The 16425-nt window shown below is 43.3% G+C and overlaps 3 protein-coding genes across 3 annotated transcripts; 1 reads left to right on the top strand and 2 right to left on the bottom strand.

Annotated features, from left to right (window-relative positions):
* Positions 1-2738: 2738 nt before the first annotated feature.
* LOC124173077 lies at positions 2739-3338 on the bottom strand. Its single transcript, XM_046552590.1, has one exon. The coding sequence runs from the start codon at positions 3336-3338 to the stop codon at positions 2739-2741; it is 600 nt and encodes a 199-aa protein (XP_046408546.1).
* Positions 3339-10489: 7151 nt separating this feature from the next.
* Positions 10490-12562, top strand: LOC124173234 (protein ALP1-like). Its single transcript, XM_046552762.1, has 2 exons — positions 10490-11395; positions 11518-12562. Exons 1-2 carry the CDS (start codon positions 11276-11278, stop codon positions 12553-12555), a joined length of 1158 nt encoding a protein of 385 aa, XP_046408718.1. The 5' UTR covers positions 10490-11275; the 3' UTR covers positions 12556-12562.
* Positions 12563-13314: 752 nt separating this feature from the next.
* Positions 13315-15903, bottom strand: LOC124173078. The gene is made up of 4 exons (XM_046552591.1): positions 15837-15903; positions 15665-15758; positions 14822-14903; positions 13315-13695 (listed from the first exon to the last, which is right to left on the bottom strand). The coding sequence occupies exons 1-4, from the start codon at positions 15865-15867 to the stop codon at positions 13315-13317; spliced, it is 588 nt and encodes a 195-aa protein (XP_046408547.1). The 5' UTR covers positions 15868-15903.
* Between the last annotated feature and the right edge of the window lie 522 nt (positions 15904-16425).

Raw genomic sequence — 16425 nt, forward strand, 5'->3', positions numbered from 1 at the left:
ATGTTTTTCAGGATTGTTAAAATCCATTCTATCCGTATCCGTGTCAGGTCAAAGGCCTTTTCTAAGTCTTCTGCTATTATCAGTGGGTGCGTGTCCAGTGGTCCAGGTGATGAAGTGATGATAAGTGTAGTGGCGTCGATTGCGTTTTTGCCTGTGTATTGATGTTTGTAAAGAAGAGGTGAAATTATTTGTTCTGTTTTATTTTTGATTATATATGTGTGTATATCTTGTAGTCTGTGTTAAAGAGTGAGATTGGTCGGAATTGGTCTATTGTTATTGAGTGGCTGAATTTCGGTATTGGTTTTATAATTGCTAGTTTCATTTTCTCTGTTATTCCGTGTTTATTAATGTGATTGAATAGTTTTTTGAGAGAGAGGTTTTAGGATGTCCCAAAAGGCTAAGTAGAATTCATTACTGAAGCCATCCGCACCTTTTATGCTATTTATTAAAAGATTGAATGATTTTGAAACTTGATAATTTATACTAATCTCGTTTGCTCTACTGTCCTGTTTCCTATAGATAGCATTAAAGTCTCCCCCATTACTGCCTTTACGTGGAAACAATTTACGTAAGGAATAATGTCGTTATAAAATAGTTTGTCTCTGGCCTTTCTACCTAAAGCCCCTGAAGGGTCGTACACATTTAACATATTTATACCCTCCACTTGTAAAGTAAGTATTCTGGCAGACATGTCTCCGACAGTTGTTAGTTATTAATCCTTTTTTCACACAATTCATTATACCTAGGTTAGTATCAGAAAAACTGTCATAATTATTAAAATTAGAATTATACCAATTTGCGTCTTTGTGTACTTCTTGTAGAAGCACTACATCAACACTTTTTTCTTAAATCACTCACTCCCCAAACAATTTTTACTTTTTCCGGGTTATTTAGCCTGGCTGTATTAAAAGACAGAATTTTCATCTTTGGTTTTTTTTAGGGGAAAAACTTAACGGAACATATTTTTTTTTGATTCCGCTGATAGAATTACACTTTAAACTCTAGGTTTTATTTCCCTTTTAAATGTATTTGGGCTTTCGTGTGGGTCCGTTAAAAGTTTGTCTTTTTCATGTTTGGGTCTTTCTTCCGACACGTCCGCGTGCCGTCTGCCTGATGCCCCGTTCACACTACGTTCTTTTTACGCCGGTTAGCCCCAACCATGGTTACAAAACAAGGTGTGAACGCAAGTTACCGTTAACCGTGGTTGGGATTCTGACCACCGTTTTCCGACCATGGTTGGCGGTGTTCGTGGCGTGTGTGAACGCAAGTTCGCGTTAACCGTGGTTGGGATTCTGACCACCGTTTTCCGACCATGGTTGGCGGTGTTCGTGGCGTGTGTGAACGCAAGTTCGCGTTAACCGTGGTTGGGATTCTGACCACCGTTTTCCGACCATGGTTGGCGGTAATAGTGGCGTGTGTGAACGCAAGTTCACGTTAACCGTGGTTGGGATTCTGACCACCGTTTTCCGACCATGGTTGGCGGTAGTAGTGGCGTGTGTGAACGCAGGTTGGTCAGAAGCTGGTTAGAAAAAAAGGAAGAGAGAAGGATGATGGCGGCAGAAGCAATGGAGAGGAAAACATTTTCGGAGGAAGAGACTGGAATATTAATTGTAATATACTCCTCAGACATAATTAAAAGGAGGCAATTGCTCTCCAAATCACATAGTATTTATTGAATATTAATGCATTCCAAACTTGACGTAAAGTATGCGATATTTTTCAGTCGGTGTACAGTACCACTAGCTCGTTATGTATTTTTGCGTTAATATTACATAACTCCTTCAATGCATTGTAAAAAATGATGTGAAGTTTGCGGAACTGCTAAATTTAATATTTTTAATGTATTAATTTATTCGTGATGGCCGGATGCCAACCACGTGGTGTGATGATTGCGAGATGAATATCAAGCTTCTAGTTGCTGAAAATTTTAAATGTGACCCTGTATTAAGTATTTATCATAAAATACTAATCAATTGTAAACTTGATCCAAGATATGAGATGTATTTTAGTCCGTGCATAGTTAGCCACTAGCTCGCTTTGTATTTTTACGAAAATCTTACGTAACCTCTTTTCAATGTATTGCTAGAAATAATGTGGAGTTTGCGAAACCACAGAAATTAATATTTTCATTGCATTAAACTATTCGTGACGGCCAGATGCCAACCACGTGGTGTGATAATTGTGAAATGAATGTTATGCTTCCAGTAGCTGAAATTTTTTAAGTGTTACCCAGTATCAAGTATTAATATTGTTGAATATTAATAAATTTTAGAGTAAGAGTAAGTTATGCGATATATTTTAGTCCGTGTATCGTTAGCCACCAGCTCGCTTCGTATTTTTACGAAAACATTTCATAACCTCTTTTAATGTATTGCTAAAATGATGTGAAGTTTGCGGAACTGCTGAAATTAATATTTTCATTGTATTAATTTATTCGTGATGGTCAGTGTGTTGTTGCCGTAAAAATAGGTAAACTCCGATCCGGGTTTCGGCCTCTTTATTCAGTAGCCACCAAGCAACTTTACACTGTCTGGTTTTACAGCAAAATAAACCCCCGTCTGCCCCAAGACACGGCCTTTTATATCCGTCGCTCCCGCAGCTCCGCGACCTCGGCGCCCGCTGTCTATCCGGGGTTGTCATTAAATGGGGCCTCCGCGACGAACCCGCCACATCTCTCCTTCTGAAAAAACACTGAATAAAACAGGGAAAGGAACAGGGAAACGGGTCTAAGGAGTGTATCATTGAGGGGGACGCACAAGTCGTCCGTATCTCGTCCTGAATACTCCCGTCTCTGGTGGGCTGTGGCTCTTCGCTGTAGACTCGAGGTCTGGAAAAAGTGCTTCATAATCACTCGAAATACTCGGCTGCCGTTCAGCTAATGTCAGCGCCACCCGATTCCTCCTGATGACTCCACTACCCGTCTCAATGAGATAGGACCGGGGATGGCCCGACTCTCCGACAACCGTTCCATACTCCCGACGATCTCTCACCCAAACGGTGGCTCCCGCAGGCAATAGGGGTAGTTCTTTCGTCCGGTGTCGTCGGTCGTAGTTCCTCTTCTGTCTCTCCGCGATGACCTTATTCTTATCCCGTAGGACCGTGAGGCTGGGCCATTTGGGATTCAACTTCGTAGGATGAAATGGCAAAGTCGTTCTCAGCTTACGTCCCATTAGTAGTTCCGCTGGGGAATACCCCGACTCCATGGGTGATGCACGGTATGCAAGAAACCCCAACCACGGGTCTCTTTCTTTCGCCAGTATGTTTTTTACCGTTTTCACCGCTGCCTCCGCTAGTCCATTACTCTTTGGGTAGTATGGACTGCTAGTTACGACATCCATTCCGTATTTGTTCGCGAATTCCTGGAACTCTCTTCCTCCAAACGGTGGCCCATTGTCCGTTCGGACTACTTGTGGGATTCCGTGACGTGCGAATATTGATTTTATTTTCGCTATCACGTTCGTGGCCCGCGTATTTTCCAAATACGCGACTTCAGGGTATTTTGAAAAGTAGTCTACGATTACTAAGTACTCACGCCCTCTGCTATGAAAAATATCCATTCCCACCATCTGCCAGGGCCGTGCCGGTGTCTCCGTAGGTCTCAACGGCTCTACTCGCGATGAACGACGTTCGAGACATTCCGGGCACTTGCTTATCATTTCCAGTATTTGATGGGATGCTCCTGGCCACCACACCGACTGCTGCATCCGCCTCCGGCACTTTGAAATACCTAGATGACCTTCGTGGATACGGCTCAATATCTCTTTCCTCCATGATTCCGGGATGTAAACCCTGGTCCCCTTGACTAGTAGCCCGTCAAGGAGGGAAAGATTTGCTCGTTCGTGGTAGAAGCTGGTATCCTCCAACAGCAGTTTCTCTTTACGTGGCCAGCCTTCTTTCACATACTTAGTTATTCGTCGAGTTCTTTCATCTTCTCGTTGCGCTTTCAACACTTCCTTCATGAGTTTGTCGCTCATTGGTAAATCCGCTTTCACAGCTTCGACGTACAATTCCACGTCTTCATCGGTGAGAATATCGCCTTCTTTTGGGGTTTTGGAGATTGGTGATCGTGAGAGAGCATCTGGCGTATACAATTTCTTTCCGGGAACATAAATTACCTCATAGTCGAAACGCATGAGGCGCATACGGAAACGCTACACTCTGGCGGACAATTCGCTGAGGGGTTTTGCTCCCAATAGTGCCACGAGAGGTTTATGATCCGTACATAGAAGAATGATATAGCTAGACGTCCCAAGAGCGCATCTTCAACTCCATTCACCACGAAAATCTCGTCCTCGTACACGCGATCCTTCCAACGTAGAAGTGACCGGAATTTTCCTTTGGCCTGCAATCTGCTTCGATTTGGGCCGCGGAGGAATTTTGTGGTGTTTTCGAGTTGTATTCCCTTCAACGTTTTAAATAATTCGGCGCCGATGACAGTGACATCCACGCCTGTGTCGACTTTGAAGGGGATTTCTTGGTTACCGATGACGAGTGAGACCCTCCATGGTTCTTCTCCCGTCAAAATGCTTCCCAAAAAGAAATGGTCGTCTTCACCCGGGAGCCGCTTGTCAATTTCAGCAACCGCCTTCGTTCTGCAAACTGCTGCCCAATGTCCTTTCTTTTTACAAAGGGCGCACGCAGATTGACGCGCCGGACATCGTGCGAAAGCGTGCTGCGGCGTTTTCCCGCACCGTGGACATTTGCGACCACTCACCTTCATTTGGTCGGGTAGGGCGGCTGTTGACGTCGATGCCTTCTGGTGCCGTGGAGCCTTCTTCCGCACCACGTCCACCTCAGATCCTCGTGCCTGCGAGTGGACTGTTTTATCTTCCCCTGAGTTACTCCTTATCAGCGTCTGTTGCCTGTGCACGTCTTCTGCTTGCCTCGCCTTTGTAACGGCTCTCTCCAGCGTAAGCTCCGGATCCAATTGTAGGGCTTCGGACAACTTGGCGTTCCGTAAACCAACTACCAGACGGTACCTCACCAATTCTTCACGCAGGGTGCCAAATTTACAGTTTTTAGCGAGAATATGCAGATTACGAACGAATTCTTCCACCGTTTCGGTCTCTCCTTGCAGTCGCTTGTTGAAACGGGCACGTTCGTAAATTATATTTACCTTCGGGACAAAATGCTCTTCAAACTTTCCAAACACGATACTGTACTTCTTTTCTTCTTCCGCCGATAGGTTGAAGGATGATAGTATATCGTCCGCGTCGTCACCCATTGCATAAATCAATGCGTCGACTTGCTCATCTTCTGGCTTTTTGGCGAGTCCAGAAGCTCGTCTGTACCTCTCGAACCGTCGACTCCATCTTGGCCAATCTTCCGTGTGCTGCGGCGTTTTCCCGCACCGTGGACATTTGCGACCACTCACCTTCATTTGGTCGGGTAGGGCGGCTGTTGACGTCGATGCCTTCTGGTGCCGTGGAGCCTTCTTCCGCACCACGTCCACCTCAGATCCTCGTGCCTGCGAGTGGACTGTTTTATCTTCCCCTGAGTTACTCCTTATCAGCGTCTGTTGCCTGTGCACGTCTTCTGCTTGCCTCGCCTTTGTAACGGCTCTCTCCAGCGTAAGCTCCGGATCCAATTGTAGGGCTTCGGACAACTTGGCGTTCCGTAAACCAACTACCAGACGGTACCTCACCAATTCTTCACGCAGGGTGCCAAATTTACAGTTTTTAGCGAGAATATGCAGATTACGAACGAATTCTTCCACCGTTTCGGTCTCTCCTTGCAGTCGCTTGTTGAAACGGGCACGTTCGTAAATTATATTTACCTTCGGGACAAAATGCTCTTCAAACTTTCCAAACACGATACTGTACTTCTTTTCTTCTTCCGCCGATAGGTTGAAGGATGATAGTATATCGTCCGCGTCGTCACCCATTGCATAAATCAATGCGTCGACTTGCTCATCTTCTGGCTTTTTGGCGAGTCCAGAAGCTCGTCTGTACCTCTCGAACCGTCGACTCCATCTTGGCCAATCTTCCGCCACGAAGGAAAACTGCTGGGGTATGGACCAGGTAGGACCTCCTATCCCTTCGACTTGCTTATTCGACATAATAACACACCTGACCCCATGTGTTGTTGCCGTAAAAATAAGTAAACTCCGATCCGGGTTTCGGCCTCTTTATTCAGTAGCCACCAAGCAACTTTACACTGTCTGGTTTTACAGCAAAATAAACCCCCGTCTGCCCCAAGACACGGCCTTTTATATCCGTCGCTCCCGCAGCTCCGCGACCTCGGCGCCCGCTGTCTATCCGGGGTTGTCATTAAATGGGGCCTCCGCGACGAACCCGCCACAGTCAGATACGAACCGCTTTGTGTGTAATTGTGAAGGAATATCATGCTTTCAGTTGTACACTTTTTTTTAAAGTGACCCTCTCTGTAGCAACAGCTTGTGGGCTAATTATTGACGGAAAATATTTATGGAAAGGTGAAAGTTAACGAACACAGTGCGATCGTATTGATGATATCTATATATGTCGGATTTAACGTTGCCTTCATGCTGTGCTTTTATTAAGGGGAATACTGTTTTGAGGCAGTAGCCAATAAAAATGTTTTGTTGTACGTGACTACTTTCAGCTCAAAGAAATCGACAATGCTAGCTTGCCGTTGCATGGAAATACTGAATAGTCTTCGTGCCGTGACCTGCCCATTTTGAAAGTAATCCATTGGTTATCTCAGAAATGTAGAGCCTTCCTCCGCTTATTGTAACATTTACTTTCTCTATGTTCAATCACTGTTGCGAGTCTAATAGATTACCCTATCTTAATCTTGAACTTAAATACATTTCTCTCAGCTGTCTCTCACAGAAGGCCATACCCAGGCAAGGTTATGCCTGTGTAAATACATTATGTATTTTACAATTAAGTGGTGGGCACACAATTAGGACGGGTTATAAGCATTCTGCTTAATGAGTGCTTACTTCTTCACTTCCTTTAGATTTGTAAGTACGCCTAATGACTCGGCACCTTTCCTCCCACCCCACATACCACCTGCCCCTTTCCTTGATTGTCCATGCCACTGTATCGTCTCCCCCCCCTTCTTCCTAGCCGCCGAGGAGTTGCAAACACATACAGAGTAGCAGTGGAACGCAACATTGTCTCCTGGTCGCCTATGCATGAGGTGAATGGGAAGCAACGAATAGGGGATGACCAGGAGGAGTCACGTGGTGACGACGAGCGGCGGTGTAGCGCGCTCGGAGCGGGTAGAGTAGTCTGGTGCGGAGAGTGTACTTGAGTGGTTAATAAAGCGAGAGTTGTGCACCTTGTGTGGAGATCGTGGGCGCCCCATGGATCATAAGAAACAAGGATCTGCGGAAAGACCTCAATGTTACCCCTATCCTAAGCGAACTAAAAGCAAACATTCATGTCTTCAAGAAATCTCTGACACGCACAGGCAACGAAAAAATAATAGATCTCTGGGACTATACCCCGAACCCAGGCTCCAGACATCGTACGCCAATCTCGGCCCTAATCCCAAACCACATCCCTTCCCCATAATTTAAAACCATCAGACATACTGAAGAGATAATGACTATTTAATAGCAGAAACCACATTTTCAGAAATCCACTGGAGACAGCCAGAAGGCTGGGGCTAGTGTATAAAATTTAAACAGAAATTCCGGCGAGGCGAGGCGTGTGGGCGTATTAATTGGTTCCCTGGTGACCCCTCGACGGACCCTGTTGATCTGGAGACTTACAGATTCAAGAGCATCCTAAAGGGTCACACGAGCATATGGAGTGGCCTAGGACAGGAGATGACGAGAAGAGGGTTCCCCCGCGGTGGGTGCCAGGTGAAGGACAAAATCCTGAACTTGAAGTGAAGATACATGGAGGTGGAGAGAGGATTGCGATCCGGCGATTCACCTCCCGATTGGGTTTTCTGGCAGCCGCTACAGCTCTTGCACGGGGAGAAGCCCTCTGCCACTCCCGTGGCACAGCTGGACTCCCTTGCGCATCTGTGAGTATCTTCATGTTCTCGCTAAAATTGTTGATTTCTTTCTGAAGTGACGTTGTGTTAGCTTGCATTAACAGTGGTGCCCTACTTGATCCATCTTTTAATTGTGCTGTTATTGTCAAAGAAGAGCTGCCAGGCATGTGAAAGTTCGTTACGATAGAATTGTTAGTGTAACTGACCTCTTAGATAAACTCGGATGGGAATCTCTGTCGGACCGTAGATTGAAAAGTAGACTAAACCTTTTAGATAAATTCAAGAGCAGTGTCTTTTGTGAAGAATTTAACCATATCTTACGGACGCCAACATACTACGGAAGATCAGATCATATAAATAAAATAAGAGAGATAGATTGCAGAACATACAGATTCCGAATGTCATTTTTTCCGCGATCAATAAGAGATTATAACGGCAGCAATAGAACTCGTAAATAGATTGCATGACTTGTAGTGTAGCCTACTAACCTATGTAAAACTTAATGCATGCTTCATAATTCAATTATTATCTATTTCTAACAACATATAGTAGTATAGTTTGTTATTAAACGGGACGTTTTTTGGATGGTGTGGTGTGCATGTAAGAGTTCAAATGCATGCTGCATGCTGGTGATTGATCACCCCCTGCCAAACACCCTAGAGGTGACTCGCAGGGTATTATGTAGATGTAGATGTTATTATTAAGATTGTCACCGAGGTCCTTTTCTTCCCCTTTTATGTCGTGTGTCAAAAATTCTCGCACTTCCTCAATTGGTTGGAGATTTGAACTGAGGTTTGTGCCCGACATATTGCCTTTGCCATTATCAGATTACAACGTCTCTAAAAAATGATGCAATGCACATGATATTTATTATGTTGAGTTTACACTCCGGTGGCATTTCGTTCTTCTTTTTTCATCTATCATTCTCTCGTGTACTGCTGTGCACTTCAAGCCTTGATCTCTGTTCTTGTCTGTCGTCCGAGAAATAAAGACGTGTGTGCTCCACTCGACGTTTGCCTCGTTCTTTCACCGCAACGCAACAATCCATAGCGAAATGATGAAAGAAACGTTTGCAGTTCGCCCATGGGAAATGCTTATTTTATTGTTTGAAAATAGCACCTTCACTGCTAAAATATTTTCATTTCAAAAAGTTGCTAACATCATCATGATACAAAAGACAGGGGTGACTTTTGAATTCATGAGTTTATAACTTCGGATAAGTTTGCTTGATTTTTCTTTTACAATATCGTTTTCTGGACCTTGTGTTGATAGCTTTTTATCAATTAACTTCCATCCTATCAGTAGTGTAATATTTAAGGTACAGGTTGGTCTCTACTCGTTAAAACCATATTTAGCTTTTACTTCGCTCTTCCACCACAACTCTGCTCTGTGTCATAGTAAATGTGATCTCAAGAGTGATTATTCATATTAACTCTTGTTTTTAAATCTAAAATACCCCTAAGCATTAGTGTTTGGAATACCCAGCAGTCCTTTATATTTGTCAAAGAAATAATTTCATATTACTATCCTCAATTCTTCATGTGCAGTGTCTATGTAATGATTTCAAAGTATTCTTTGAAGTTTTTTTCATGTAAATTTCATGAAAATAACCTAATACATTTACAATATTTACCTACCTATAGTTAAGTGTTGTATGCACATAATAGTAGCGTATGCGATTGTATTAGAAACTTGAAGTCATTATTTTGTCATTCAAGGGTTTACTCCGTCAATATTTTATGTACCACATCACACACCCCGGGGACTTCTTCGGGTTCATGAACTGCTAATAAATTCTTTCATATGACTTCATTCACTACAGGCCAGACATGGATTGAGGTGCAGGGACCAGTGGGAGTGGGTCATCGCCTGTTCTGGTCACTCCTAATGCAAAGAGGAAGAGGAGATGTTCCTCGACATCCGAGGGCGACCTCTACCGACTGGTAAAGCGGGGACAGAAGGACAGGGAGAGGATGAGGCGGATGGAGGATAAGGAGGAGAGGATCCTCTTACAAATGCAACAGTTGACATCCTCCGTGGAAGTGTTATTAAGAAGAAAAATGTCCAATCTCCCACACCGTTGAACCCTCCCCTCCTCACCAGAACCTCAACCAGCTGTTGCCTCTGCCTTAAGAACTCCTGCCCCTCAACCATCTGCCACCCACTCTCTTCCCATACCTCCATCTGATCTCCCTCAGTCCTCCTCCACCTCAATAGAAGAAAGGGCTCCAGGGAGGGCCATCAGGATTCAACACCCCGATGGCAGGCTGGTCGACCTGAAGTCTTTCAAAACTATGGCCGTTTTCCAATTCGCAATTATTCACCCTCCGTGCACTTTTCGATCGTCAACTTACGGATGTGACGACAGCAAGGGTGGATCCAATCGGCGAGGGCGCAAGGGAACGGAGGGTAAAGCCGTGTCCCAACTCGTTAGCCATTAGGCATCATGTATTTAGCCAGCCAGATTCTGGGCAGCCAACCACAAGGGAGCATGAATTGGGACATCCTTACGCAGGTGCTGCCATCTACTGGGCACAAGGCCAATGCAAAACAAGAGATAATCGGAATGATTTGAACAAATGATGCACAAAACCCATCACATTCCACCGCAATCCACATTGTCAACGTTTACGTGCAATCGTGTCGCTTCGCAAAGTTAGTTTGAGTTATTGGGTGTTGGAGAAAAGCATTTTCTCATTCCATTAGTATATTAGGCAACATTTTAGGTTAGATATTGTAGTAGAGGGTATTTTTTTAATTCGTTGCGTTAGTGTCATTTAGTTCTTGTAACATTAGGAGGTAGTACAAGTTAGCATATTTTGTAGTTTAGCATATATTCCTTTCAATTTAGCATTTCAATCGATTTATAAATTAGGTTCAAAGTCCCATTTATTTTAGCAAGTTAGTTTCTGTTGTTCTTGTAACATTAGGAGGTAGTACAAGTGTAGCATATTTTGTATCTTAAGTTTAGCATATATTCCATTCGTACTTCAGAATTGCAATCGATTTATAAATTAGGTTCACTGTTCAATTAGGTTCAATTTCCCATTTATTTTAGCAAGTTAGTTTCTATTGCGTATTTTTAAGGTCATGGTGTATTCTGAGGTTTAGCCACTTAAAGTTTATTATTAATTCGTTTTAGGCCTAACCATTTATATTTAGTCGATTCAATTAATATCATCATATTTCACGTATATTGATAAGTTTTTAGCATTTATAGTATTTCCCTAATTTTAACTAGCACCTACTTAAATTTTTGCCCATAACGCTTGATTCGTTACATATTTAGGTACAGACTTTTCATTTCACTTATCGCGGGGAATTAACGGGTCGCGTTTTAGTAATGGATGAGGAAGTGCTTTTTCTGGCACTGCAAGAGTGGCTGCAGCAGGAGCAGAGGCTACTACTTCTCCTGCAGCGGTTGCTGTTGGCCGTAAGGGAACTGTTTGCTGATGAGGAATTGGTTGGTATTTCAGTTGGTATTTCAGTTGTAAGATTCATTAAAACACTTGTTATCACTTCATGCATTTATCTCATTTCAATCTTCTATACATGGAAAGACTAAATTATGAAATTTCTTGCCAGGAACCGATGCAATATTGCCTTCTAAACCGGGAGCAGCAAGTGATCCGGGTTCTGCTGGGGGGTCAGTGGGATAGGCGGAAGCATATCCGCGTCTCCGAGGAGCCATTTCATGACCTCCTGAGGATGGTCTCCATGAACAGGAGGAGTGGATGGGAGCAGAAGTTGCGGCTGGCAGTGTTCCTGTTTTGGCTGGCAAGCGGAACATCTTTTCGAATAGTCAGTTTTAATTTCGGGATGCCTCGATCATCCGTTCATCGAATGGTGCACCAGATGATGCGTCAGGTGCTCGCGCTGTCTGGGAGGGTAATCTGTATCCCCAGTAATGGCGAGCTGGAGGCGATTGGGGCAGGGTTTGTAAGGATGGCAAGGAATGATGAGCTTCGTTGTGTTGTGGGTGCCATTGACGGCTGTCATGTGGAGGTGATACCATCCGGCCCTAACCGGGCCGATTATTTTAGTCGGAAGCTGAGGTACTCGGTTCAATTCCAGGCAGTGTGTGACCATACGGGAAAATTTGTGGATGTTTTTGCGGGTTACCCTGGGTCGGTGCACGACTCGAGGGTATTAAGGGCAAGCCCCCTGTACGTCAATGCGTTGTATCCCCCTCAAGGATATGCTATATTGGGGGACAGCGGCAACCCCTGCATTGCCGACCCCATAGCCGTGCTAACGCCATACCGCGAGCCAGTGGCAGGGCCTATTCAGGCTCGTTTCAATGCGCACCACCGAAGGGGCAGGAACATAATAGAAAGGAGCTTCGGCATGCTGAAAACCAGGTGGAGGTGCATATTTATGCAGCGGGTGACGTTGCGTCACACCCGAGTGGCGAACGTAATCGGGGCCTGCTGCATCATGCATAATATATGTCTGACAAATGGCGACATTTTGGTGGGAGATGGACTTGTTGGGGAAGAAGAGAATGTGGTGGGAATGGTGGGGCACCATGAAAATTGTTTCAACTTAAGAGACAATATAGCCCGACGTATGTCGAGACCTGATATTGTGCCAGGACATTTGGCCGACCATGACTATTTGTAAAATATATATATTGTGTGTTCAATTATTGATTTTAATTTACAACTCTATGTACATTTCAAGGTCAATTTACCTTGGCAATGAAATAACCCCTGTATGAGTTCCCTCCCTCCCTCATTCCTTATACCTCATCCTTAAAAATTGAGGTCACCGAGCAGTGCATCCCTCCAGGAGCTCAGGGTATAGAATGGAATATCTAACTTCTTCGCAGATGCATTGAGAAATGGTACAGTAATGCTTAACATGCACGAAGCAGTCAGTGAAGCGGATGAAAAATGAATTAATTTCAACAGTTGTCTAATATGGTGACAAAATTGCAAAGATAGTATGGTCACTTTCACAGTATATTCCCTGAAACCCCAATATCTAGCATACTACTTCGACTTCCTTTTCTAGCTAACAACCTTATATACGGTTAATTCCTCCCCCGATCATAACCAATGTGGACAACATGGTATAGAGATGGAGAATTTCATTCAGCAAATGGCTACAAGTAAATTTAACACAAAATGGAATTGCAAGAGGTGAAATTATCAGATTCCCTTCATTCTTGTCTCACAATCTAAAGCATCAACCCCTCCACATGCAATTACCTACAAAATTCTTCTGGGTCTTCATGCTTCCTCACAATGCTCACCAGGTATACCTGTATACGAACGACTTACCCATAGATATTGTACTGAGCAGGAGAGAGGCAAGGAGTTTGAAGGGATGGAATGGGCCCAGAGGGCTAGGATAAAATGAAAAGAACGGATATTAAATTTATTTTTTATTTTCGACATAACTGCGGAACAAATGCAGAAATTCATCCCCCCTCCGCTTTTGATCCTCAACCGCTTCCTCCACAGAGGCTACCAGCCTCTCCAATGCATCCTCCCTTGTGCTGGATGACCTCCTCCTCCTCTCAGGCGGTTGAGGGCTGTCGCTGGATGAGGAGGTGGACGCTGAGGAGCTCAAGGAGCACCCATCGCCTCCATCCTGCAGGCTCCCTGGGGACTGCGGCTGGTTCGAAATAAACAGGCAGGGTGGAGAAACTGCATCCCGCTCTGAAAGTGCCCAGTGCATCACCCCATAAAAAGGCCATGTGTCCGCACACTCTCCTCCTCCTTCCCTCCCACTCCCTGTGGCAGGGTTCCTTATGTCCTGCAACAATAGTTAAAATGAAATTACTAGAGAGGATATGAAGAGTAACCAAGCATCCATCTTCCATTCAATTATTCAACTTCCTTCCATATTATCCATTCTTACTTTGAAGAAAGACAGGAAAAAATCAAAGGGGAGAAAGCAAAGGAAAATGTTTTGTAGTAAGATATGAGCATAAAATGCAAGGCACGAAAATCTACGCTGCATTATGTTGATTCTACCAGTGCTGATGCTAGTTCGTCCAATCATGAAAAGCCTGCAACAGCAGACCTCATGAGTGGCACAGTAACTGACACCAACCATGACCCAAACAATCTGTTAAACATCAATGATAACGTGATTACTGTAAATGAAGAAGAACTTTTTCTGGGGGAGACACAAAAGAAACAAGAAACCAAATATGGCCAAGAGTTACTCATTTCAGGAATGACTATGAATGGGCCATCAGGTTGGTCTTGGCCAGAGAAAAAGGATGATATTTGGTATGAAATATAAATTTGAAGCTAAGAGTGTCAAAATTTATATATCCTTACATTTGATAGTCTGTGTTATTTAAATATATATGACAGTAACCTACGTGTAAAGTTAATTACATTGTGTTATAAATAGCTTTCCAGGAAAATAACTAGAGGGTCAGCAACTAAAACATCAGGAATCCGGTTTAAGAAAGTGTGCACAGAATTTTGAGGGTCAGGAATAGGAGCATTTCAAGCCAATTACGAAGAAAATAAAAATGATACATTTTTAAATTTACACGATCAACAAAAACGATGTCTTAAAGAAAAAGTTTCAAAACAGTTACTAATCAAAAAAGAAATTAAATATGCATTTAAATTGTTCCTGAAAGGATTTAATTTCATGGCTGAAACCTTAAAGGGTCATGCATTGGTATGTTTACCTTACTGATTACCAAAATGTCAAGATTCAACAACAAACAACACGTACCAAATCATTTCATCAAAATCATTTAAAACATGGAAAATTATACCCTTAAGAGTTGATTAACTTCACAGGCTAATAAATTCAGGATATTGGATAAGCAGTTACTGTCGTTGCTGGAAAGACCATGCCACAAAAAAGTTTTTCGATCAGTTAAATCGAGATTCACTTGAAAGCCCACACTCACCTTGTACTTCTTACATAAGTTGTCCCACTTCTTTCTGCATAGCGAAACTCCCACCTTCCCCTCCAACTCTTTAATGATGGCACTTAAGGAAAGAAAGGAAAAATGTATCGGATAAAGTACTGAGAAGTGCTTTATGATAATTTTAAATTATACCTCAAGAACGGCACTCATATTCATCATTTCAAAAGAGGGGAGCAACTAATTGACCATATTGAGAGTTCATTAAAAATCCACACATTAAATTCGACACAGATTACAATAGGGGTTTCACTTTTATTAAGGCCAAGTTACACGGTAAATTAACCGGTAATAGTTAATGTACTTTGCAAGCATGATCTTGGCAGAACGGAGCGGAAATTGCACGAATCATATTAAAAGAGGTTATCTGTTCTGTTCACGCATTTACCCACTCATTTTTAGGGTAGTTTTAAGGTTAATTTTCTCGTTCATTCATTCATACATTAACTAGTAGGTGTTAATTTGCCGTGTAACAAAGCCTTTCCACTATTTCATGCTTCCTCTTGAAGTTGTAGTCTCACTTCTTGAAGTAAAAGGGTTTACGGTAGCATTACATACGTTCGTGCATTACGCGTCTAAGGATTTTTGCCCTAAGCTATTAACTTTGATCATATTATTTATATTAGAATTCAATTAAAACTTGCAGTAAGCGTAACACAGCTAACCCATCTCACAATGGAATTTCTGTTAACACGAGCAACAACATATATCATCACATGCCTGCTGTAACCGTTCACTTATTATTCCGATATCAATATGAAATTTTAAGAAAACCTGAAGAATGCGGAACTATTATTTATAGTTAAAAAAACAATGTGAACTCACCTCCATGCCGTCACCGCGGAATTTCGACTTCCGTCGAATAACTCCGCCTTCTCTTTTCTAGTTCTCACGAACTTCTCTGTCAGTTCCAAACTCCCTGTAACGATATTTCATTATTAAAAACAAAAAAATTACCAAGCACTCGAATAAGTCGCAAATCACCAACACTACTTACAAACAAAATATTTCCCATCGGTGGCAGCCATATTTCACTTTCAAGACAGAGGACGGTGAGAGCTGAGGCACGACCACCGAGAGACAAGGCCTGAGTGCTGAATCGTGACGTCACGAGTCGTAGGCGGACGGAGGGAGTAGCGAAGACTGCCATTGATAGCGCCGATTGGTGGGGAATGCGTAAGAAAACCAAACGATATGTGAACAGACATTTCTCCGACTACAATTTTCCTTATACAGGGTGGGGCAGAATGGACTCCCTAGTTTCAGACAATCACTGTAGAGTGCGCAGGTGTGTTAGCGGGGTGGGAGTAGTGTCGTTTGGTGGGGGAAGCGATGCCATTTTTTAGTAATCGCCATGAAGTGGTCTGGTGAGCATCAAGGCTTTGTCATAGAAACGTTCTTTATAAACAATAATAGTGTATTGGCGACACAGAGGGCTTTTCGTAGGCAGTTTGGTTTGGCTCATCATAACAATGTTCCTGATGCAAAACCCATTAGGAAATGGATCACTTGTGTGCGGGCGACAGGATCTGCACTTCCTAGAAAACCAGCAGGATGACCTAATAGTGTTAGGACACCTGAAATCA

Source organism: Ischnura elegans (assembly GCF_921293095.1).
Source record: "Ischnura elegans chromosome 13 unlocalized genomic scaffold, ioIscEleg1.1 SUPER_13_unloc_4, whole genome shotgun sequence".
Lineage (NCBI taxonomy): Eukaryota > Metazoa > Arthropoda > Insecta > Odonata > Coenagrionidae > Ischnura > Ischnura elegans.